The 21,167-nt window shown below is 41.2% G+C and overlaps 1 protein-coding gene and 1 long non-coding RNA gene across 4 annotated transcripts in view; one reads left to right on the forward strand and one right to left on the reverse strand.

Annotated features, from left to right (window-relative positions):
• Positions 1-456: 456 nt before the first annotated feature.
• Positions 457-21,167, forward strand: part of LOC144583555 (uncharacterized) — a 457,862-nt gene continuing 437,151 nt past the window's right edge. Inside the window, exon 1 of the long non-coding RNA XR_013537401.1 lies at positions 457-525. This is a non-coding gene — a long non-coding RNA (uncharacterized LOC144583555). The remainder of the gene's footprint in view (positions 526-21,167) is intronic.
• The window catches only part of STAC (SH3 and cysteine rich domain), an 89,996-nt gene continuing 82,831 nt past the window's right edge, over positions 14,003-21,167 (reverse strand). For all 3 annotated transcript variants that reach the window (XM_020803430.3, XM_073003820.2, XM_073003821.2), the window contains one exon: positions 14,003-16,905. In XM_020803430.3, coding sequence (XP_020659089.2) covers positions 16,807-16,905 — 99 coding nt within the window. In that variant the 3' untranslated portion in view covers positions 14,003-16,806. The remainder of the gene's footprint in view (positions 16,906-21,167) is intronic.

Genomic DNA, 21,167 nt, shown 5'->3' on the forward strand with positions numbered 1-21,167 from the left:
AGTGGTTCTTAACCTTTTTGAAAGAAACGCCCCCTTGAGCCATTGAGGAAGTTATCATCGCCCCCCTCCCCACGGTGATGATATCTCATTCATTCATTCATTCATTCATTCATTCATTCATTCATTCATTCATTCATTCATTCATTCAAGACACTTAAATCCAATGACCCCTGAAAACAAAATTCAATTCCAAGAAAATGAAATGCCCCCAAAAGTAATTGCAAGCGAATTTTAAGACGCAAAAAGAAATATAAAAAGGGCATAAAAACAAACCGCAATGCAGGAACTAAAAAATTCAAGACAAAAACTCTGAAATTAAATTAAGACTGGAGGAAAATATATATTCATGCACATTGTAAAAAGGCTGCAGCCCATCTTCACAGGTTTGGCTTGCTCCACCGCCCCCTTACTGCCCCCTTCTGCTCCAACGCCCCCACGCCGCCCCTTTTCGTTCTACCGCCCCCCTGAAAAATGAAATCGCCCCTTGGGGGGCATTATCGCCCACGTTAAGAACCACTGATCTAGGTGAACGACCACTCTAGGCGGCTTCCAACACACATAACACCATATACAATATAACAACATTTTGAGACATCAATAGATAGGTTATTCAAGACTACTGGAAGTTATTCAAGGCGTAATGCAAAATCTCATAGACTCTGCTACTCAAGTGAACAATTTACTGCAAAAAGCAATCTCTCTTACCTATGTTTTGCTTTGAGCTAGCAGACTCAATACAAAATCTCAGAGTCTGCTTCTATAGCAAATGTATTCTCTGTGGGAGTTGCTACAGTTGTGGACCCAGCTAACTTTTCCATAGGCTCTGCTATTCATGCAAATTTACATTGAAATGAATGCAAGTTCTGTAATTGCTTTGCAATAGTCTCTACAAGTAATGGACCTACGATATATTGCATCTCTTTGTCCTGAAGTAACCCTTACCAGCAGTTTATTACTGTTCTAACTACCATGATACAATTATATTTCATTCTCTGAGGGTTACATTTCTTATACTTTAAATCATATAATATTTTATTTATATAAAATATTAAACTCCGACAGTCCCCTGCACCCTGTCAAGTGAGTGTGGGCGCATCTTGTTTGTAGGTTTTCTCTGTTGCTCAGTAGCCCAATATTGCAATATTGACACTGCAACTTGGTTTGTGATGGTTTGCCAGTTTAAAGTGAGACAATATCTGAAGGCAGGTAGGGCTGAAAAGGTGATGGGGATGTGGGGATGTACATAAAGCCCTTTCCCTTGTCCCCTAGGCAGTCATATTGTCCATGTAATGTGAAGGCCTTTGGCAGATCCTTCAAGTTCATTTAACTGAAGGCACTCATACTGCTTCTTTGAGAACTCTGTTTTTTCTGGTTATGGAAACACTGTAAGTGTTTTCATCTGAACCTCAAAGCCAGAAAGACTTCCAAGTGACATGGAAACCTTGTCTGTATGTGTTTTTGATTCATCCCTCTTCTGTTTAGTGCTACAGAGAATCATATATGCTGATTTGATCTGAATTGTTTGGAGGATGGGTTTCATATAAAATAAATAGTTCAAGTGTTCACAGGGAATTTTATCATAAAATCACTTCTATGTTGTGAGCTTGGAAACAACAAAGAGCCTGGGTTGATATGCAGAAGACTCTTCTTTCACTCTGTTTCAATGTTCCCTTCCTCGTTCTATTCGCACAGGGAATGTCTTGCTGCAATTTTCTTCTTATCAGCCAAGATCTGTTACCCATCGCTTTTTCTTTGGTCTTCAGAATAGAGCCTGACATTGTCTTATTTCTTTCAGTTAATTGCCATGTATTGATGATTCTTTTTTAAATCTTGGGGAACTTTAATCTTCTATCATGATAGGTGATTAATGACTTTCCATTCTCTTGACCATCTTGACAGACAGGAGAGGAATAAGTTGCCCCCAAACAGATCTTTCATTTAACCTTCCATATACCTCCGCCATTCTGGGAAGAAAGGAAAAAGTAATGAATGTTTTCATGTTCTTCAAAAAACCTTAGATGTGCAGAGATCAAGTGTTAATTGAATGAAATATTTAAATTTAAATGAATAACTGAAAAGACTTTATTTCCTCCTTCCTTTTCAACATGGGATCGAAATAGGTTTTATTAATGACTGGTTGAAAACAAAGCTTATTTTCTTTGTTGAAATTCTAGCATACTATGTTGAATTCAGGTTGCTAGCTTACTACAAAAGTTATAACCCAGGTCCTGAGAAGTTTAGTAGTTGGTTGCAAAGATACAAAGCTGGACCTTCCATTAGATAGGAGGCAAACACTCCTGAATGTAGTTTAAGAAGGCAATCTTGAAGAGCTATGTTGGCAGCTGCCAAGCTGTACCGCGTGCTTTTCTGTGGTTATTTTCTGTTGGAAAATAGAGTAGTGTCTGCTACATGATCTTCCTCAGCCCATAGACTAGTCTCAGTCCCTAAAATGTGCTGTGACAGAGGTGGTGGAAGACATAGTTTATTGCTGATGTTGAAGTCGAATCCAAATATCAGCCCAGTCAATTTCTGGGGAAGGAATGCCATTTTCACCTACTGGGGAGGCAGCAAATTTTCTCATAAGGGTTGCATTCTTTCAGAGGTGTGATGGCAAAATGCTAACGAATGAGAAAAAAATAGGTAACACAATGAGGATGCTATGAAGGACATTCTTACCCATGGAGGTACAAGACGCTGCTGTAGCATTAGAACCATGTGAATCTTCCTTTAGCCATAAAGCTCACTACAAAACTTTTGATCAAGCTAGATGTCAGGGGAATATATATGCCTCACAATTCACCACTTAAAAGGGATGGGTCTTTTGTGTCTAAACGAAGGACCTCAAACATGAAAGAGGCTGTTCTTTCAGTGGCTGCTAAAAGATAACCTCTAAAACATGAATGATTCTATGTTAATGAAAGAGTTTTACATTAAATGTTCATGTTCCTTTTGTATTCTGTCTTTTCTATAAACTTATGGCTCCCTTTCACTCTTTGTTTGTTAAACTACCCAAGAAATCTTTTATCCAATAATGTAACCAGGGTTGTCAGCAGCCAATCAGAACACTGGGGAGGGGACATTAAATTTTGTATCTGTAAAAAGGGCTCAAATCCACTAAAGAGTACTTCTGTTGGCCCTTGAGGAATTCATGTGTGCTGAGGTTCTTGTGCCCTTCTTGGACTGATGCCTGCATGCCTATCTGCTATGCCTCCATCCTGGATTTTCTCTCTCTTTTTTGCTATAAAATTAGTTTTTTTGTGGGGAGGGGGCAAATTCCTCTTCCATTTTGCTGGATTATTTTCATTGCTGCCAGGCAGCCCGCATCTTCCAATATGCCTGTTTGGGATTATTTTTGGACCCTTCTCCCTGATTTCTTTGAGAATTTCCCCCTTCTTTAGGTTTTTTAAAAAGAAATATCCTGGCTGCTAGACTCAAAGAAGAGAATGCATCCAGTAGTGTCAGGAGATAAATCTTCCTATATTCTAGTAGTTTTGGTTTGAGAGGCTTTAATTGTATTTTTTACTTTTATTTGCTGCCTTTCTAGATTTTTGGGAAGAGTGTGTGTGTGGGGGGGTGACTGTTTTGTTTGCTTTTATAGGAGTGTGTGGACTTGGAGATGGACTTTGTGACAGTGGTGTTGTGCCCCTCAGCCGTGTGAGTGTAATGGTATAAACAGGTGCCTACAGAAGTCTGATCATGACACTTTTTCTTTCTTGTCTGTACATTTGCCTCATGCTGACGATATAATGTGCTAATACAAAAAAAGTGGGGAAGAACTACATGCAAGTTCAAAACAGGTGCTGAACGCATTTTCCAGTTTGACCCACACTTTCTCAGTATATCCTACTTCACAGGTTTGCTGCTAAGGGTACAATGTGGGTGAGCACAGATCAATGCATGCTTCCTTGAACATTTTTTTTTGGTGAAGTTATGCAGCCATGAACAGAAAACGGCATCCCTCACTGTAAGCTGAATTCTTATTGGCTGCTGGTCATGGAAATGGACCAGAAGGCAGGCAGATGTTAACACCCTGTTTCACTGATGCCTCATAATCAGCCCCGTGCATTAGTATTGTTAATGGGGTTTTAGCACTGATTAACTTCACTGCCCCTAGACATTCATCTGGAGCACTCTCTACAAGCCGGATGGTTCTGCAAACAGCAGAGAAAAGGACTGTAGTAATTATGATTGTCCTCTTTGCAAATGGAATGTGATGGATTTACATGCCCTTTCTCTATCTTCACCTCTGCCTCCTCCTCTTGCCTGTTCCCCCCTGAGGCAAAAATCAGAATTCACCACTCTTCAAACCATCTAGTTGAGTAATGATCTGTCAACATTTATTGCTCACACTTGACTACAAATTGACACATCACTTTGCTTTTTATGTGTCCCACGTCGCCTCATACATTTTCCACCATGATTGGAGTCTCCGCCATTCATCACAGAAGCTCTGATCAGGGAAATGCCAACCTTCTTTCTTTGCAACACCCCCCAAACTTAGAGGACTATTAATTAAATTTGCACCTCACTGACCGGGCAGGAAGGCAGTTGACTGGCTTTCATCTGCTTTGTGTGAAGTTTGACGATCACCCACTTAGCCAGAGAACACACAGTGGCACTGCTGAAACCTAAAGTTGGTTCTGAGGTATCGTCATCAGGAGGCCTTTTTGGATTAAAATTTCAAGAATCCTTGAGGCAGCACATCCACAGAACTGTTGTCCATAAATGGCTCCTCCAAATTCTGGTTCTGCGTGTGGCAAAATGAAGAGGACACTCCAGGTGATTGCTTTTCAGTATCTTAAAAAAGTTGAGACATGATTAGTTATTCAGATTATTTTTGTTGCATTTTTACTAGGATAGAAGAGGGGATGGTGGTAATTTTTGGGGAAGAAATTGACCTTTTCTGCCTCAGGAGCCAAAATAGCTTGGTTTGCTCTGGACAGTGTGCATCTCCACTGGGTGGAGGTATTTGCTAGAGCTTGAAAAAGCTACTCTGGAACTTCCAAAATCCACAAGAAAACACAGCTGCAGAATATGTTGGCTGGGGGATTCTGGGAGATGTACCCCCCCCCCAATTATTTCTTAGTTCTGATATTTGCTCTCTGCCTTAGCAGTGTCAGAATATCTTGAGCTGGCTTTTGCTTACAGAATACAAAACATGTCTTCTCATCATAGAGTGAAGAGGGGGTGAGTGTTTTGTAAGAGCTGGGCATTAAGAGCTGAGATTTGTCCTTCTTGAATCAAGATGGCAGTGCTTTCTTCCTTGAGAGTGCAGTATTTTTTGCAAAGGGCCCAGGACAGTCATTGTTCCCTCAGTCCCTACTTTCCCCCTCAATCTCAGTTTCCCATTAGCAATACCAGGACAAGGTTAGCTAATATAGCATGGTTGTAGGGTTTACTGCAGGAGTGCTATGTTTAGTTTGATGCACCGAGACTAGTTTATCTTGTTGCTAAATGCAGAGTAGAAGGGCAATCATGTAAGTATCTCCTCAACTCTGACAGGCTCCTTGTTGTGTGCCTGTTCTCACACTGGCTGTGAGATCACAGCCTGCCAGAGGGAAGGAATGCTTATGTGTTTGCCCATGTTTGGGGAGTATGACAGTGGCCTTGGTGTATTACATCATTTGTGCAATGCGTTCCTTCCAGTGAGCTCAAGATGGCACACTTGACGATGGGGTGTTCCAGTTTATTCTCGCAACCACTCTGTGGATCAGGCTGGGGGAAAGTACAGGATGGGCTCTTTAGTGTCATGCAGGAATCTTAACTCTGAGCTCCCCAGTCAAAATCAAGCACTCTAATATTTTTCAAATAGAAATGTTGGTCTTGGTGCTTCTAAATAGGGAGATTCATGTTGGAGTTTTTTGCAGTCTCACATTTTGTCTTTAGTAGGTTTGGCCGAGAGTGACCTTTCCGGGCTGGGGTGACTGTCAATGTATCCAGCACTAACCAATATTTATCTCCTGCCTCTAAATTCAAAGAGAGTCATGCCTTCCTGCTCTGTGCCTTTCTCCTCTAAAAAGTCTTTCGAAATTTGCTGAAAGCGATTATGTTTGTCAGTTTGCTGTTTGCTCTGTTGAACTGCAGCTAAATGAAACATTTTTATTCTTTCTCTTACAAACATCTCTGAGCCATTTATAGAGAATATACAGTGGTGCCTCACTGGACAGTTACCCCGCATGACAGTTTTTTTGCTAGACATTTTTGCAATCGCTATAGCGATTCACAAAATAGTGATTCCTATGGGGGAATTTCGCTGGACAATGTGTGGTCCCTGCTTCGCAAACCAATTTTCGCTAGACGACGATTTTGACAGCTCCCTCCACATTCGCAAAACGGGTGTTTTCGGGACCTAAGCTTCGTAAGACAGCTATTTAAACAGCTGATCGGCAGTTCGCAAAGTGGCTTTCCTATGGCTGATCTTCACTAGACAATGACGATTCTTCCCCGTTGGAATGCGTTAAACAGGTTTCAATGCATTCCAATGGGGAAATACTTTTTGCTAGACAAAGATTTCGCTAAACAGCGATTTCAGTGGAATGGTTTATCATCATCTAGCGAGGTACCACTGTAAGTGCCAGTTGATGAGAAAAGGGGTGGACTACTCTGGGGGACTTGAGGCTATTCTGCTCTGTGAATCCCCGCACTTCTGCTGCACAGCTAAAGGAATGTAACAAAGAATTCAAAACTCTGCTACAATTTATTCACCTCATGACCACACAGTATAGCATATCCTGGTCTACTACTATTAACACAGTACTTGTATTCAGGCATAGTGGTTTCAGAATAATGTGAACACTCCTCCTCCTCCTCCTTTTGGGAAAGCTCTTTCCCCTGCAGGCATTTTATGTCAATTCAAGCTGCTTTGAAAAGACAGTGTGGGAGTCTTACTCTTTAGGGGAGAATATTCTAGTGACACATGATTGTCATCAACCTTGGAGGGGGAAAATGGACCAAGACATACCCTGCATAGTGACCTAGATATGCATCCATAACAAATGAGCAGTGGGTGGGAAATGGGAACTGTCCTGTTGCAGCATACGATTAGATACACAGAACTGTCTCACGGGGAGCTTTCCATGTTGTTTTCCCTTTTTCAGTTTCTCAAGCAGTGCTGTGGAAACAAACAGCACAAGACATTTATCTGCTGTGAATCCTTTTCCTCACTGCTCCTGTGGTTTTGTTTTCAGTCTTTGGCCCTCGTTTGCAGAAAGGCCCCTGGAGCAGGGATCTTTTCATTCTGCTGAAGTCTTCTGTCCCAAAGCTCAAAAGCATCTGCAGGAGTCACTACCCATCAATGTTACACTGCTAAGAGAAGAGCTGACATAGTCACCAGTGATGTATATTCAGCTGGGCAAGGAGTGATGAAAAAGATGTTTGAAGCCGAGACAAGCTAGCACATTTAACCAGGTCTGGTCCAGGATGTCTGGCTGCCTGAGGCAAAGACAAGAGAGCATCCCTTCGTGTTTCATGTACAGGAGCAAAATGGACTGGCCGGTGACTCTTACTTCAGTGCTAGTGGTGGGTTGGTTTCCTCCACTGGATATGAGGCAGCGGACTAGTTCAGTACACAGTGGTGTCCTCTAACAGTGGTGGATAATTGGTGGAACACTATTGACAGTTGGGAGCTGTTGATCCTTCTTGATAGGGTCACTTCATTTTACAGCTGGTAGGGCTGGCCTTCCTTTCAATACCTGCTATATTTGGAATAGTGCATTATTTTAATACAGTGGACCCTCGACTTACAGACGGCTCGACTTACAGACTTTTCGAGTTACAGACTTCTCTGGCTGCAAAATTTAGATTCGACTTGCAGCTGGAGAATCGACTTACAGACCAGAAAAAACCCAAAATGGAACAAAAATAGAATAAAAACCGCTGGTTATGGGATTAATCGGTTTTCAGTGCATTGTAGGTCAATGGAGATTCGACCTACAGACTTTTCGACTTGCAGCCACTATTCCAATACGGATTAATTCCTTAAGTAGAGGGTCCACTGTACAACAAAATATGAAACACAGGGTAAGTATTTGTTGTAAGCTGATTTACTGGGGGATTTATTTAGATCAGAGGTTGGAATCCTAAGAACCACGTATGATCTCTAAAGCTGTTTCAGTGCTCTATGGGAAAACTGCAATTTTAAACCCATCTCTCATTTTTTCCAAAAAATGGGAATGTCTTGCCTCCAGATGGTATTAGTCTCATCTGAAACAATGGATACAGCCCTGTTGCTTTAAATTATGCCATGTAAGGCTGATGACAACATCGGCCGCATTGGTTTTTCACAAAGTAATTTTGTTTTGAATTCCTTCTCCCGTGGGATCCCTTTTGTCATGTTGGGGGTCATGGGATGCAGAGGGGTCTTTAATCTCTGAAAACTGCCACTGGTGAGATGATATTAGTAGTGGCAGTGATTTTCAGAACGTGAACCCTTCTCCCCCTTGCAGCCCCCAGTGGCTTCCCCTTGATGAAAGAGAAGTGAGTCTCGGGACCTTTGAGAAGAGGGAAAGGGGGAACAATTACCACAGCTGATGATGTCATCAGCCTTATGCAATGTAAGTTGCACAGCAGGGTTTCAGCAACTGTGTGGGGCTTCAGGATAGGACTGTAAAGGTGGCACAGGTTAGCAGACAGAGTAACGTTTGCAGGGATGGGGAAATCTCTTTCTGTCCAGATGTTGCTAGGTCCACCTCCCATCAGCTACAGGATAGCATGGCCAATGGCTAGGGATAATCCTGGGCACAGGTATTCTATCCCTGTTCTTAATTTAGTTACAGTTTCCGGGCAGAATTCAAAGTGATGATTCTATCCTATAAAGCCCTAAATGGCTTGGACCCAAGCTATCTCAAGGATCTCATCTCCCTTTATGAGCATGTTTAAGTGTTAAGATCATCAGAAGTCTTTCTTTCAGTCCCACCACCTTCACAGATGTGTTTGGTGGGGACATGGGAGAGGGCCTTCTCTATCACTGCTATTCCAGACTCTGGAACTCCCTCTCACAGGAAGCCAGACTGGCCCCATCTTTACTGCCTTTCCAAAAGCAAAGACCTATCTTTTCAGTCAAGATTTCCCTGAGTGATTGGCTGCTGAGTCAGAATGGTTGCACCTTCCTGCATCAAATGGGTTTTGATGTTGTTTATGTTTTTTTGACATTGTATTCATTGATCCTTTTAGTATTGTATAATTGTTACTAACTTAACTACTGTCTTTTAATTGCTGTAAGGTGCCTTTATTCATTTAAAATGCTTTTGAATCCACCTTTCTCCTTAAATGAATGAATGAATGAATGAATGAATGAATGAATGAATGAATGAATGAATGAATGAATAAATAAATAAATAAATAAATAAATAAATAAATAAATAAATAAATAAATAAAGTCCAGTTCTGTACATGATTACTCAGCATTAATTCTGTATTAAATCAAGTGGGCCCTGCTCTTTGATATGTGGGTATCGGACTGAAAAAAAAGCTACTAGCAATTAGCAGCACAAATTGTTGTTAGAACTGACTTAAAAAGGCTCTAATAGAGTTCTCAAGGAATGGCTTTACCACTTCCACCCCTCCTCCTGTTCTATGGCAGAGCTAGGAAATTGAACTCAGGTCTTCCGACTCCCAGTCCTTTACTCTATCCACTATACCACACTGGATATCCATGGCCAACCCTTTGAAAATTGCTAAACTATGGCCACCCCTTTGAAAATTGCTAAACAGTTACCACACCCAAAAAACACAATGCAGTACCTTTGCGTTGCTGGATGTTATGATCACATGGGTATTCAACAAACAGGGTTTTTCCATACCAGTGCCCGTTTTCTGTCACTGACATTTTGCAAGCAGAGCATAGAATTTGTTGGAGGGACTTGGGATTTGGTTATTTGCTTTTGGTTATTTGCACCATGGGACGTGGTGGCGCTGCGGGTTAAACCGCAGAAGCATCTGTGCTGCAAGATCAGAAGACCTGCAGTCCTAAGGAGTGAGCTCCCATCAGCACGGAGTGAGCTCCCATCGTTTGTCCCAGCTCCCACCAATCTAGTGGTTCGAAAGCATGCAACATGCAAAATGCGAGTAGATAAATAGGTACCACCATGATGGAAGGTAACAGCCTTCCGTGTCTAGTTGCTCTGGCCACGTGACCACAGAAGATTGTCTTTGGACAAAATGCCAGCTCTATGGGTTGGAAACGGAGATGAGCATCACCCCCTAGAGTCAGACACGACTGGACAAATTGCAACATCTCACCCTGTCCCTTTGAACAGGAAAGAAAAATCAGTTTGGATGCTTCTTGGTTAAAAGAAAAACTTTTTCTCACAGTACATTCACATGTTCTTTCCTTGTGAAGCTACATCTCCACGTAAGTATGGAGAACAGAAAATGGAAAAGAGACTAACAAAGAATAGGAAGGAAGGGACAGTCTCAAGGCCCTAAGAGATGAGGGGAAAAAAAAGATGAGAGTTAAGTCAGTAGCAGGTACAGGGCATGCTCCCCACTAATACCCAGTGGGGGGCAAGACAGTATATTTTCCCCTCAACAGAGTAGACCTTACCTTATGTCAAGAAGCATGGCCAAGGTGTTGTGCTCTGGGTGTAAGCTGCTTGGCAGCAACACCTTTTCCTGTCTCAGCTGCGCGTTTTGAAATGTCTTGTAATGGGAGGTCATGCAGAAGTGTTTAAAATAAACATGCTGAACTTGCATATGTAAACTGAGTGCTGACAGAAATAGCTGATACTAAGCATGATATGTTTTGTATGCCAGTGGACTGCTGCCGTGGATGTTTAGTGTGAATTTTGATGGGAGAAAAAAAACCCAGAGGGAGCCTAAATGGATCCAACGGCATTGAAAATGAAACATATATTCTCTTCTTTCAGGATGAAATCTGCAACACACTCTGGAAGATATGACTTTGCTATTAGGAAGCCATTTAATGAAGAGGGAAAGCGGCATGCTCTTCAATTCTCTTTCCAGCTACTACATGCTCTTTATTAAGGAGAATATTAAATTAGATGGGAACATCTAGTTCCTAAAATTAAATTTCCCCCAGAGCTAGTGTCAGATAAAAGCTAGTCCATCCAAAGTTAATCAGTTTGTTAGTGTTAGATTCATTTGGAGCTGCACACATCAGAACAATTTTGTGGAAGAGCCTTTGCAGTACAGTAATTTACAATGTTACTAAGAGCCAATTGAAGCCGTTGATATCTGATTACCATGGGGGGGGGGAGTGGTCTTGGAGACAATGGTAGCACAAGATGTGCAAAAAGGTACTAGTGATGGGGAATGGACCGGCTCACCTAGCTTGTGGCTTGTTTTGTAAGCAACAGTTTCCCTAAATTCTCTTCTTGAATCAAGAAGGTTGTTTCCCTGAATTTCCTATGGAGGAAGAAAAGCTATCTAACAGTTTCTTGATGATGGTCCTCAAGGAATATAGTTTTTTCTCCCTTCTCTCTTCTTGTACTGCTGCTGCCTCTATTACTACAAGAAGCAGGAGCAAAAAAGGGCTAGTGTGGTGTTCTAGTTAGTGCGGTCCATAAGAATTTCAACCATTGTCATGTAATCCAATAAAACCTGCATCCCCTTCAAAGGAATGTTAAACACTCTCATGTGTAAAGCTGAGGAGTCTTGTACTTACTACTCAGCTTACTTATGAAGTAGCTGAGGAGAAAGTGTGCACATTGTGTTTCATTATCCAGTCCTCTCTGTGACAAGCTCCCACATTTTAATTAAAGCTCAGGAGAAGGTGTCGTAAGTTAACTCTTCTTGTAGGATCTTTTTCAGGTCAGGAAGAAAAGCTACAGATTGATGATGAAACATTTAACAGAAAGAACAACATGTGCAGCAATCTTGGCCACCTTGTAATGTTACAGTGAGCTCAGTAACGTCATCAAAAGAAGCTCTAAAGGGTGTAGATGATGTGCTGCCAAGTCATTTCTGATGTATGGTGATTCTTCTGAGGATGAGACAAAAACTGGAGACTTTTTTTGATAGCACAGTGGTTTAGGAATCTAGGGGACGTGGTGGTGCTGTGGGCTAAACCGCAGAAGCCTGTGCTGCAGGGTCAGAAGACCAAGCAGTCATAAGATCGAATCCATATGACGGAGTGAGCGCCCGTCACTTGTCCCAGCTCCCACCAACCTAGCGGTTCAAAAGCATGCAAATGGGAGTAGATAAATAGGGACCACCTCGGTGGGAAGGTAACAGCGTTCCGTGTCTAAGTCGCACTGGCCATGTGGCCACGGAAGATTGTCTTCGGACAAAATGCTGGCTCTATGGCTTGGAAACGGGGATGAGCACCGCCCCTAGAGTCGAACACGACTGGACAAAAATTGTCAAGGGGAACCTTTACCTTTACTTTAGGAATCTGGCTGTAGACCTAGGAGCTGAGAGTTCAATTCCCCACTGTGCCTCATTGACAGGGACTGTACTTGGTGATCCATAGGGTCCCTGCCAGCTCTGCAGTTGTAAGATTAATAATTCAAGGGGAAATAAAATTCTGGGGAAACTGGAAGGCAAATTATGCCACAATACTATTTGCAGTCTGCACACGTTAATCTGGTCATATCACTGTTCTTGTTCCTAATGGCTACAAGGGAAGGAGTTGCATCTGCAGTACACACAAAATAGTCCCTAAAATTATAACATTTGGAAAATGACACTGTGCTGATCCAAAATTTATCTGATGTCATTTTGCAAAAATAAAGGTTTCTGAGATATTTTCTTCTCTTACAAATAGGGTGCTTTGCAGAGTCCTCTTCCCCTCAAATTCCTCTGCCATTTTTGGGGTGGCTGCCTTCTCATGACCTCCATTGCCACAGTGCCCTAGAATGACACATGCCATACAAAGTAAAATGATGGACATGCTGCCACTGGCTGTGGGAGTGCAAATAACAATACAATACAAAACAAAAGTGACAGAGCCTTTAGGTATTTGGCAGGGGAAGTGCTAACAAGAATTGTGGGACCTTGGAGGAAGCCATCTTTAAGTGAGCACTAAACATGGTTACTCCCTCCACAACGAGTGTGTACAAGGGTGATGGCTAACTTCTTGACTTTGAGAGGTCTAATGAAGGGTCAGGGGATTGGCTGGTGTCTGTTTAATTTCTTATATTGCTTTTTAATAGGGAAATGTTGTATGGGTTGGAGAGAAATGAGGTGGAGTGCCCTGATGCCAATGATGATGTGGAAAACCAAGGAGGTGCAACAACCAGACAGGCTGAGATTTCGATTAGGAGAGAATGACCTGGTGGAGAGGAAAGGCTTTGACATGCATCGGAACAAGATTTCTTGAAGCTGAAAACATTGTTTCTGGAAACAGCAAAAGTCTTTTCAAATGAATTGGAGGCAAGGAACTGGCGTGGAGCTGTGGACATTGCCAGACAGAAAATAACAAAGAAGACTGGCCAGTTTTGGTGGACTTGGCCAGCAGAATGGTCTTTTCAGGTAGCTGCGTTTTTTTTTTTTGCCTGGATGGTGCCCACATTTCAGCCTAGGGGATGGACAGTTGGTTTCATGGAGTAAAAGGAGAGCTGTATGATTGCTTGCAGCTGCAGTAGCTCTGGCAGGAGGTCCTTCACACCTCTTGTGACCTTTTTTAGAATATGAGGAGAGATCCAGATGATTGGGGGAGTGCCCTTAAGTGTGGCATTCCTCTCCTAGGTGGTGCTCCTAGATGAGGTAGAGGTGGAGAGGTCATGTGCATGCCTAGCTCAGGAGCTGTTGCACACTCTCCACCTCCTTTGAGAGACAGGCAGGGCCACACAATGGCTTACATCCATGTGGTTAATCCTGATTATGTCTCCTTGGGCAGCATCACACACCAGGCAGAGTGGCTGGTGGGGATCCGTCCTCTGTGCTCACACCAGGAGATGTAACCAATAAATTTGTGGCCAGTTTTATATCAAAAGCTATGTTGTGTGTGTGCATTTATTTTGGGACCCAGCCCTGGGCCACCACCGTTTGCTGACAAAAGATAAAAGTTGTCCTTTTTAACAGAATGATATAACTAAAGGAGTCTTTTAAAAATCACTTTATTGTTTATTGCTCAGTATCAAAAGAAATGAGACATTGATTAAAGGCCATTGTGAATTGAAATTAATATTCATCTCGATCCTATGAGGCAGGACTGAAGGAAAATCTGAAATAACAGAAGCAACAGAAGTAGGACAAAATCACAGTATGTTGCATTCAAGTAAACAGCAGAACGTATGGATGGATGTATAGTTCTACGTAGTCCTTGCAGAACAAAAGACACTAACCATAGCATTAATTTTAAATTTTCAGCAGTCATTGCTGGATCCCTTGTCTCATATCAATGAATTTCAAATAAACAGATGACACAATGCAGGCTGGGCTGATAATATCTCTGCTATTCTTTGTCATGAAGATTCTTCTTTTCTAATTCTGTGTTACCTGATTTTCCTTTGCAATACGAACTGAACTGCAAAAATGTTCATAAATTTTGTTTGAAATATAATAAATATTTCTAGCATTCCTACTGTCTAAGATATGAAACTTATTCTTTTTCCCCTTTGTGGATGTTTTTTTTATTATACATACAAGACCTAGAAAACAATGGAATGGTTGTCAGTAGTATCTAAAGCCACTCCATTTAAGAACTAAAGAGCAGCAAGGTTCTTCAAGCTAATTGAGTCTATGGATCTGTAAACCTACATCTAGCCCCTATGACTGTGTTGAGGCAAGCATGCATCAAGCATTCCCATGACAGCAAGGGTAACTGCAGGTTTGGGATGCAGGTTCAAAAGCCAAAAAGTAAGTTAGTGCTGGACACAGCAGCCCTTTGCTAATACAAAGTGTGGACTAGAACTTTCCAACTGCACCGTCTCTGGTCTCAATCGCACACTGCGATTCAGCCACAGACTGGAGTGCAAGGCAAGAGGTGAAGACTGAAGTATGGCCATTGGCTGTCTGCTTAGAGTTGTCAACATCCATTTAATCCAGCAAGGTCATTCTGTGAGGATGCCAAAATCAGGAGACTCTAAGGGCTAGAGGTAATGTTCTATTATATGTAGGGATAAGAGCAGCCTGTTATTAGAAAAGGAACATTGTTTCCTCTTCTTCACATTCCAAAAAATTATCTTCACCTCCCAAGCCCCACAAATGTAAAGAGACAGGCTCTTCAATTCCCTGCTCACAGCTACATGCTTTTTATTAAAGAGAATATTAAGTTAGATGAGGACATCAAGTTTCTTAAATTAATTTCACCCCAGAACTAATGTCATTCTCTTCCTTCCATACCTTTCCCATAAATGAATTAACAATATTAAGGGGCTTAGGACTCCTTACAATACAGTGATCAATTCACATTATTTTTATGCCTCTCAACTGTGACATTCCTAACAAACATTTTCAGTTAGGACTGGGAAGGATTTGGCCCTCCAGTTGTTGCTAACCTGAAACTTCCACCAGCTGTGACTAGCATTTCCATTGATGAGATGGAATGAGAGCAGTAGTTTAACATCTGGAGGGCGACATCTTCACCACCCTGTTTCAGCCCAAGAGATCATAACCTCAGCATCCGTCCATTGACATTGGAAGAGGAAAGACAAGCTGACCACTAAGTTTAAGTCAGTTTTTGAAGAATGTTGCTTGGTTTGGGCATCAAAACAGAAATTGAAATAGAGATTGAGATTCCAACTTTGCAGCTGCAGTTTCCATCTGTGGCCACAATGTAGACCAGGCAGGCTTAAGACTGTGAAAGGCTTCAGGGTGCTTAATTCTGTGCTAGGTTGTGGCTAGTATGTGCTTCCGGGTGAACTGCCAAATACTTTGCATTTCAACATGCTAACTCAAAATGATTTTTTCCCCAGTCATTTTTTTAAAATCAGCAAGAATTTGCTCCCTTGCCTCTGTGAAACAGAATTGGTTCTTCAGAGAAGCAGGGCCATGCTATGTACATACGTGTAAAATATGTTCAAGCAGGATCAGAAAAGCAGAAAATTTCTTCAGCAGATCTGTAACCCAGCTCCATGTTTCCAGCAATAATCTTCTTTTCATAGGGATCAGGCAGCTACTTCTAACGGAGCCTGAACTGGAGGGACAGTGTCTGCTCATTAGCTGTTTAACAGCATTTACATCCAACGTGCTAAAATCTCTGCTTGTAAAGAAGAAACCCAAAGGACATACAAGCTCATCACACCAACACACGTTAAACATCACAGAGATATTAGTCGAGGCTGTCATACTTTTCCTAAACTGAGGTCAGCACAATTCACCCAAACATCTTTGCTACAAAAAAAGGTCAGAACCGAACATTGATGCTGTTTCACTAAAATCTTAGACAACATTTCAGGACCAGACTCACACTATACATTTCAAGCATCAAGCCGTAATAGTACAAGGAAAAAGTCTGAACCTTGCCCTTTCAATCACACTTCAAATGAGAAAAGAAAATTCCAAAACATTTTCCTAAGACTTGTGAACAGGGTGCAAATTTAATATTTTCAGATGTTTCTTTCCATTAGGGCAACAGTTCGCAGCCTTGCACAGAAAAATCATCCAGTTTAATATTTTCCAGGTTCTTTTTAAAAGTACAAACACTTCATCCTCCCTTTGGGACTCCTATTACGTTTGTTTCACCCCCCCCCCCCGCCCCAGTCAGGACAATGTGTGGTTCATCAATCATTTCTTGTTGCTAAAGAGCAGCTCAAATGTCTGACAGCAACTGATCCTTGTGCTTGTCTCATGATTTCTCTGTTCATCTGCAAGACGGCTTATTTGGGTTGACACAGTGCAAGATGAGGCAGACAGGCCGGGCCGGCAAACTGTCACGACTGCAGTTGGCAGCGTGGGGACAGATCAGATGTTCTCCAAGACATCGATGGGGACGAAGCCCTTTTTCTTCCCACTGCATACTTTGATAAAGCCATCATGTTCCTCTTCTGAAGTCACACAGATCTAAGACAAGAACAGAGAGGAATGTTAACATTTCCCATACTTAACAGCCATGTTTATCAAGGAAATCTTAGCAGCTCCCACTGGGATGGTGAAGCTTCGTGGCTCAGCTGAAGCCGACCTCCTCACTTTACAACTGACTTTCTTCTTGGAGGCTGCAAAGTTGGAACTCTTCTAAGAGTATTCAGACACAACCACACACATAACCTGTGGGGAAGGATTGTTGTTTTTCAGTTTGTGATTGACTAAGGAGAAAAAACTTAAACTGTACAAATAATTAGAAGATTTATTTTGAATAAAATGCATGAGTCAAAATGAGAAAGCTAACTATCCTAAACAATACATTTGCTAATACGGACCTCACAGTACAGCTAGTCAAGGTACACAAATAAAGCACACACAGAGCGTCATCTCAGAATGAAGAGAAATGTGAGGAATCAAGATAAAGGAACATGTTTCATTTTGTTACCACAGCCATGAAAGTCAAATGAAACTCACTGATCAAAGCCAGGACCTTCAAGAACTCTTGAGTACATGTTGGTTCTCATAGGAAGTCTAGCTGACAGTTGCCTGGCTTTACCAAGTAGTCTTGGCAAGACAAAATACTAAATAAAGTAGGTGTACTAGCTAAGTAATGGTTTCTAAACTGTCATGGCAAAGACTCTGCTTTGAAACAGTCTAAGGGCAAGAAACAAATGCTTAATTTCTCTGCAGCATATTAGCAACAGAAATGCTAGATAGATTACAAATAGCCACAGGGATAGTTTATTAAAAGAAATGGGGTGTGTGTTAGTTAGGCAGGGAACTTTTGCCCCACAATCTCACCCAGTTATGCTCTGAGTTTTTTTTATGGGCAAGAGTTTTCATATAGTCTTCTCACCTATAAGCTATTCATTTAACCAAAGAAGTCACTGGAACATTTTTGGTGGGCTGGGCACACAGATAACTTTATCTTGGAGTCAGCACATTTAGATTGTGGATTTGTGTGTACTGTACCTGTCTTACATTGTGCCACTGTGAATCCAAACATATAATATGTGAACTGTACAGACAATTTTGAGTATCTAATGAAGGTTAACTTTCCAAGTGTACTAAAGTGGACAGAGTGATGGATTAGGACTCTGGGTTCAAATCTCCATTCAGCCATGGAAACTGAGCAGGGGAGTGCAATTGGTAAAACCACTCCCTAAATATCTCTTACCATGAAAGCCCTATTAAGGATGCTATAAATTGGTTCTGACTTGATGGCACAGAAGGCAATGAAAGATAAACAAAAATAAATGAATACTGATCACACACCTCAGACTAAATTCTCTAATTACCCAGAGAATTGCTCCTCAGTCTATGGAAGGTGTAAGTGGGATAGCAACTGTAACACTGTTTCTTCAGATCTATCTTTTGATTCTTCTTCTTCTTCTTTTTAAACAAACCATGAAAGAGGATTTGGAAATCATTCCCCCCCACAATTATTCACTTTCACAGAAATTAACAACATGCACTGACGTTGAAGTACACAGAAACTGTCTAGAAGACCATATAGTTCATAGGCTATTTCTGAACTGGCCTTGTTGGTCTTGACAGATTGTAAACATGGTCTAATATTAGCAGTCTTTTCCTATCCCTGCTTTTCCCTAAAAATAAATTGTCTTGGGTTCTGCCTGTTCCATGAGCTTGGGAATGTCTTCAGAGTGATAGCCTTTTCCCCAGAACATTGGTCAATCAGTGCTCATTCCTTAAGGCAGATCTTCATACTCTGTGGTCTGCCAAGCCAAACATCCTTCATCAACCATGTATGTATGGAGCTCAGCAGGGCCTCAATGAACACCTGGCTCTTCCTGCTTGACTGGAATTGCAGAGGTGAGCGTGCTGTCAAGTACTTGGCAGGATAGAAGACATGGTTGCTAAAACGGCACTAGATTTATAAAGGGTAATAAAAAGACATCCCATCACTAAGAGAAACAATGATAAGGGTTGGGAAGTGGCATATGTCTTGAAGCTGCCAATTAGAATTAGAGAGGTTACACGGGTAGACTACAATTATATAGTATAATATGTTCTTGTCATGTTTTGGAACAATAAAGTATATCCTTATGATTTGTTGTTGTGAACATCATCAGTACCAAAGGTTACAGTAAGGTAAAAGGTGGATACAGGTAGTTTTAAATTGGCTAGAATAAATTCCAAGGAAATATAACATCTGATGTAATATTGTGTTCATAGCAATGTTAATAAAAATATTTGAAAAGAAGAAACTGTTGCAATATTAACTTTACAATTTTCAACATGCCAGAAATAACAGATAATTTAGTTTTCTTATGCTGAAAAAACACGACTACTGTGCAACTCTGAAGGTCAAATAATATATTATAGATAGAATGTTTTTAGAACCTGAAATCACATCAGTGTTTTATCAGTCCTTCATACCTGAGTAACTATACTTGCAAGCAAAGCCTGTGTTTACCTCTCAATGATCTATCAAAAAAGAAAGCTAGCTAACTGGATGTGTGTGAAAAGCTCATGCAGTAACAATCAGACATCTTTCAATACTTAATGAATTCTTGCTTCTAATGATGTGTAGCATTCTAATTATGTTTAGGTTCACCTTCAAAAGCTAAAGAAATAGTGTTTGACTTAACATGCTATATCCATATATTTCTTTTTTTGGAACCATATTCTATGATCAGTAAAATGAACAAACAAATGGTAGAGTGTTAAAAAAACCTTTTGTTCTTTCTGGATTAGAAAAATAATCTGGGAGGCTACAATACATTGCTGGTTGATCACAATGTGCAGAAATGCATTGTTCAGATCTGCCTTGAAGAAGAGTCCACAGACATTATTAGCCAATGACCTGTTGAACTGCAGAGCTAACCCTTCCTGCTAAGAAAAATGCATGTCATTTATAAGGGTTATCTCAGGTCTCATTTTTAAAAAAAGTCTGGCTGTATTTAAAGCACAGTGCCTTATTCTAGAGTTTTACATCTTCATTGCTCTTTCAGTTTATGTGAATTAATGCATTTCCTGCAACTTCTTTAGTACAGTCATTTTTTTTTTATTACAGGAAAAGATCATAAATCAGAATTATTCTGTAGGCCTTCTTGGAGCAGCAGTCATATAAATAACTCAGTAAATATTTCAGTGTTATTTCTAAACTATTCGTAAAAGAAAATTAAACAGAAAAATTGAAGTTGTAAAGTATATGCCCACTAGATAAACTAAATTTTTTTAGGGTACTGTAAATTCTATAGGAATAACCCTGTCTCAAATAATTTTTTTCAAAAAAACCCTTAACCCCCCTCAATAGGAAGACAAAGTTGTTTTAACAGCAAGAGAATATTAAGCACTTTGAACTAGACACAGGCACGACCTCGGTTCAGAGGTTCATGCTGTTTCATACGAGTGACCTTCCCCCACTTCCCCGGCTGGATCCCTCACTCACCAGCCAACAAGTGCTCCTCTCCTCCTCCTCTTCAGCTGTTCAACCAGTGTCCGGCAGCAGCACAGGCTTCCCTGCCCCACCTCCTTGGCTGATCGCCCACCCAGACAATGAGGCAGGACAGGCAAGGTTGCCTCTAAGCAGTCCTTCCCTTCTGTGCAGTGATTGTTTTCAGGCCCTTTAGTTACAGTCACAATGGAGCACCATACCCACAGGGGTAGAGTTGCTCGCCCACACAGGGGCTGAAAATTAGAGGGAATGTTGAGGACAGGCAAACTCATGCTTCTGCTGGGCACTGGAGAGGAGTGTGCTCCAACTGGTGATTAGGTCATTGGCTGGGGAGGCAGGGGAAGGGAATGAGTGGAACCTCTGGTGCCACACATACAAACTAGGATGAACCTCTGAACTGAGGGCTACAACTTCTAGGTTTCCTTTTGGAGACGATGGGCAATTGAGCAAAAGCTACACAAGAGCTGATTCCCGAATCAAACATTTTAATATAATTGAAGCATAGCTGCCTGCTATATATGGCACACTAATTTCTTTTGTATTTCTGTTATCTTTGGTTTGCAGTTTTAAAAACAAATATAAGGATTAGACAGTGATATGGAATAGATATATGCCCTAAATCTATTGTTGTCTCTACCAAGCGGATCTTGGTTTTTATCATGCTTCTAAAATCTGACAAAACTTTTTGACTTGCAGCGAAAATGTGACAAATCACATGTGCATGCACACCGTAGGCAATTTTGCAGCTGTCATACCACTTCCAGCACTAAAATACTGTTGTCAATGCCAGCCTTTGAAAACCTGCAAAGTTTGTGAACAG

The sequence above is a fragment of the Pogona vitticeps genome, chromosome 6 (assembly GCF_051106095.1).
Source record: "Pogona vitticeps strain Pit_001003342236 chromosome 6, PviZW2.1, whole genome shotgun sequence".
Taxonomy (NCBI): Eukaryota; Metazoa; Chordata; class Lepidosauria; order Squamata; family Agamidae; genus Pogona; species Pogona vitticeps.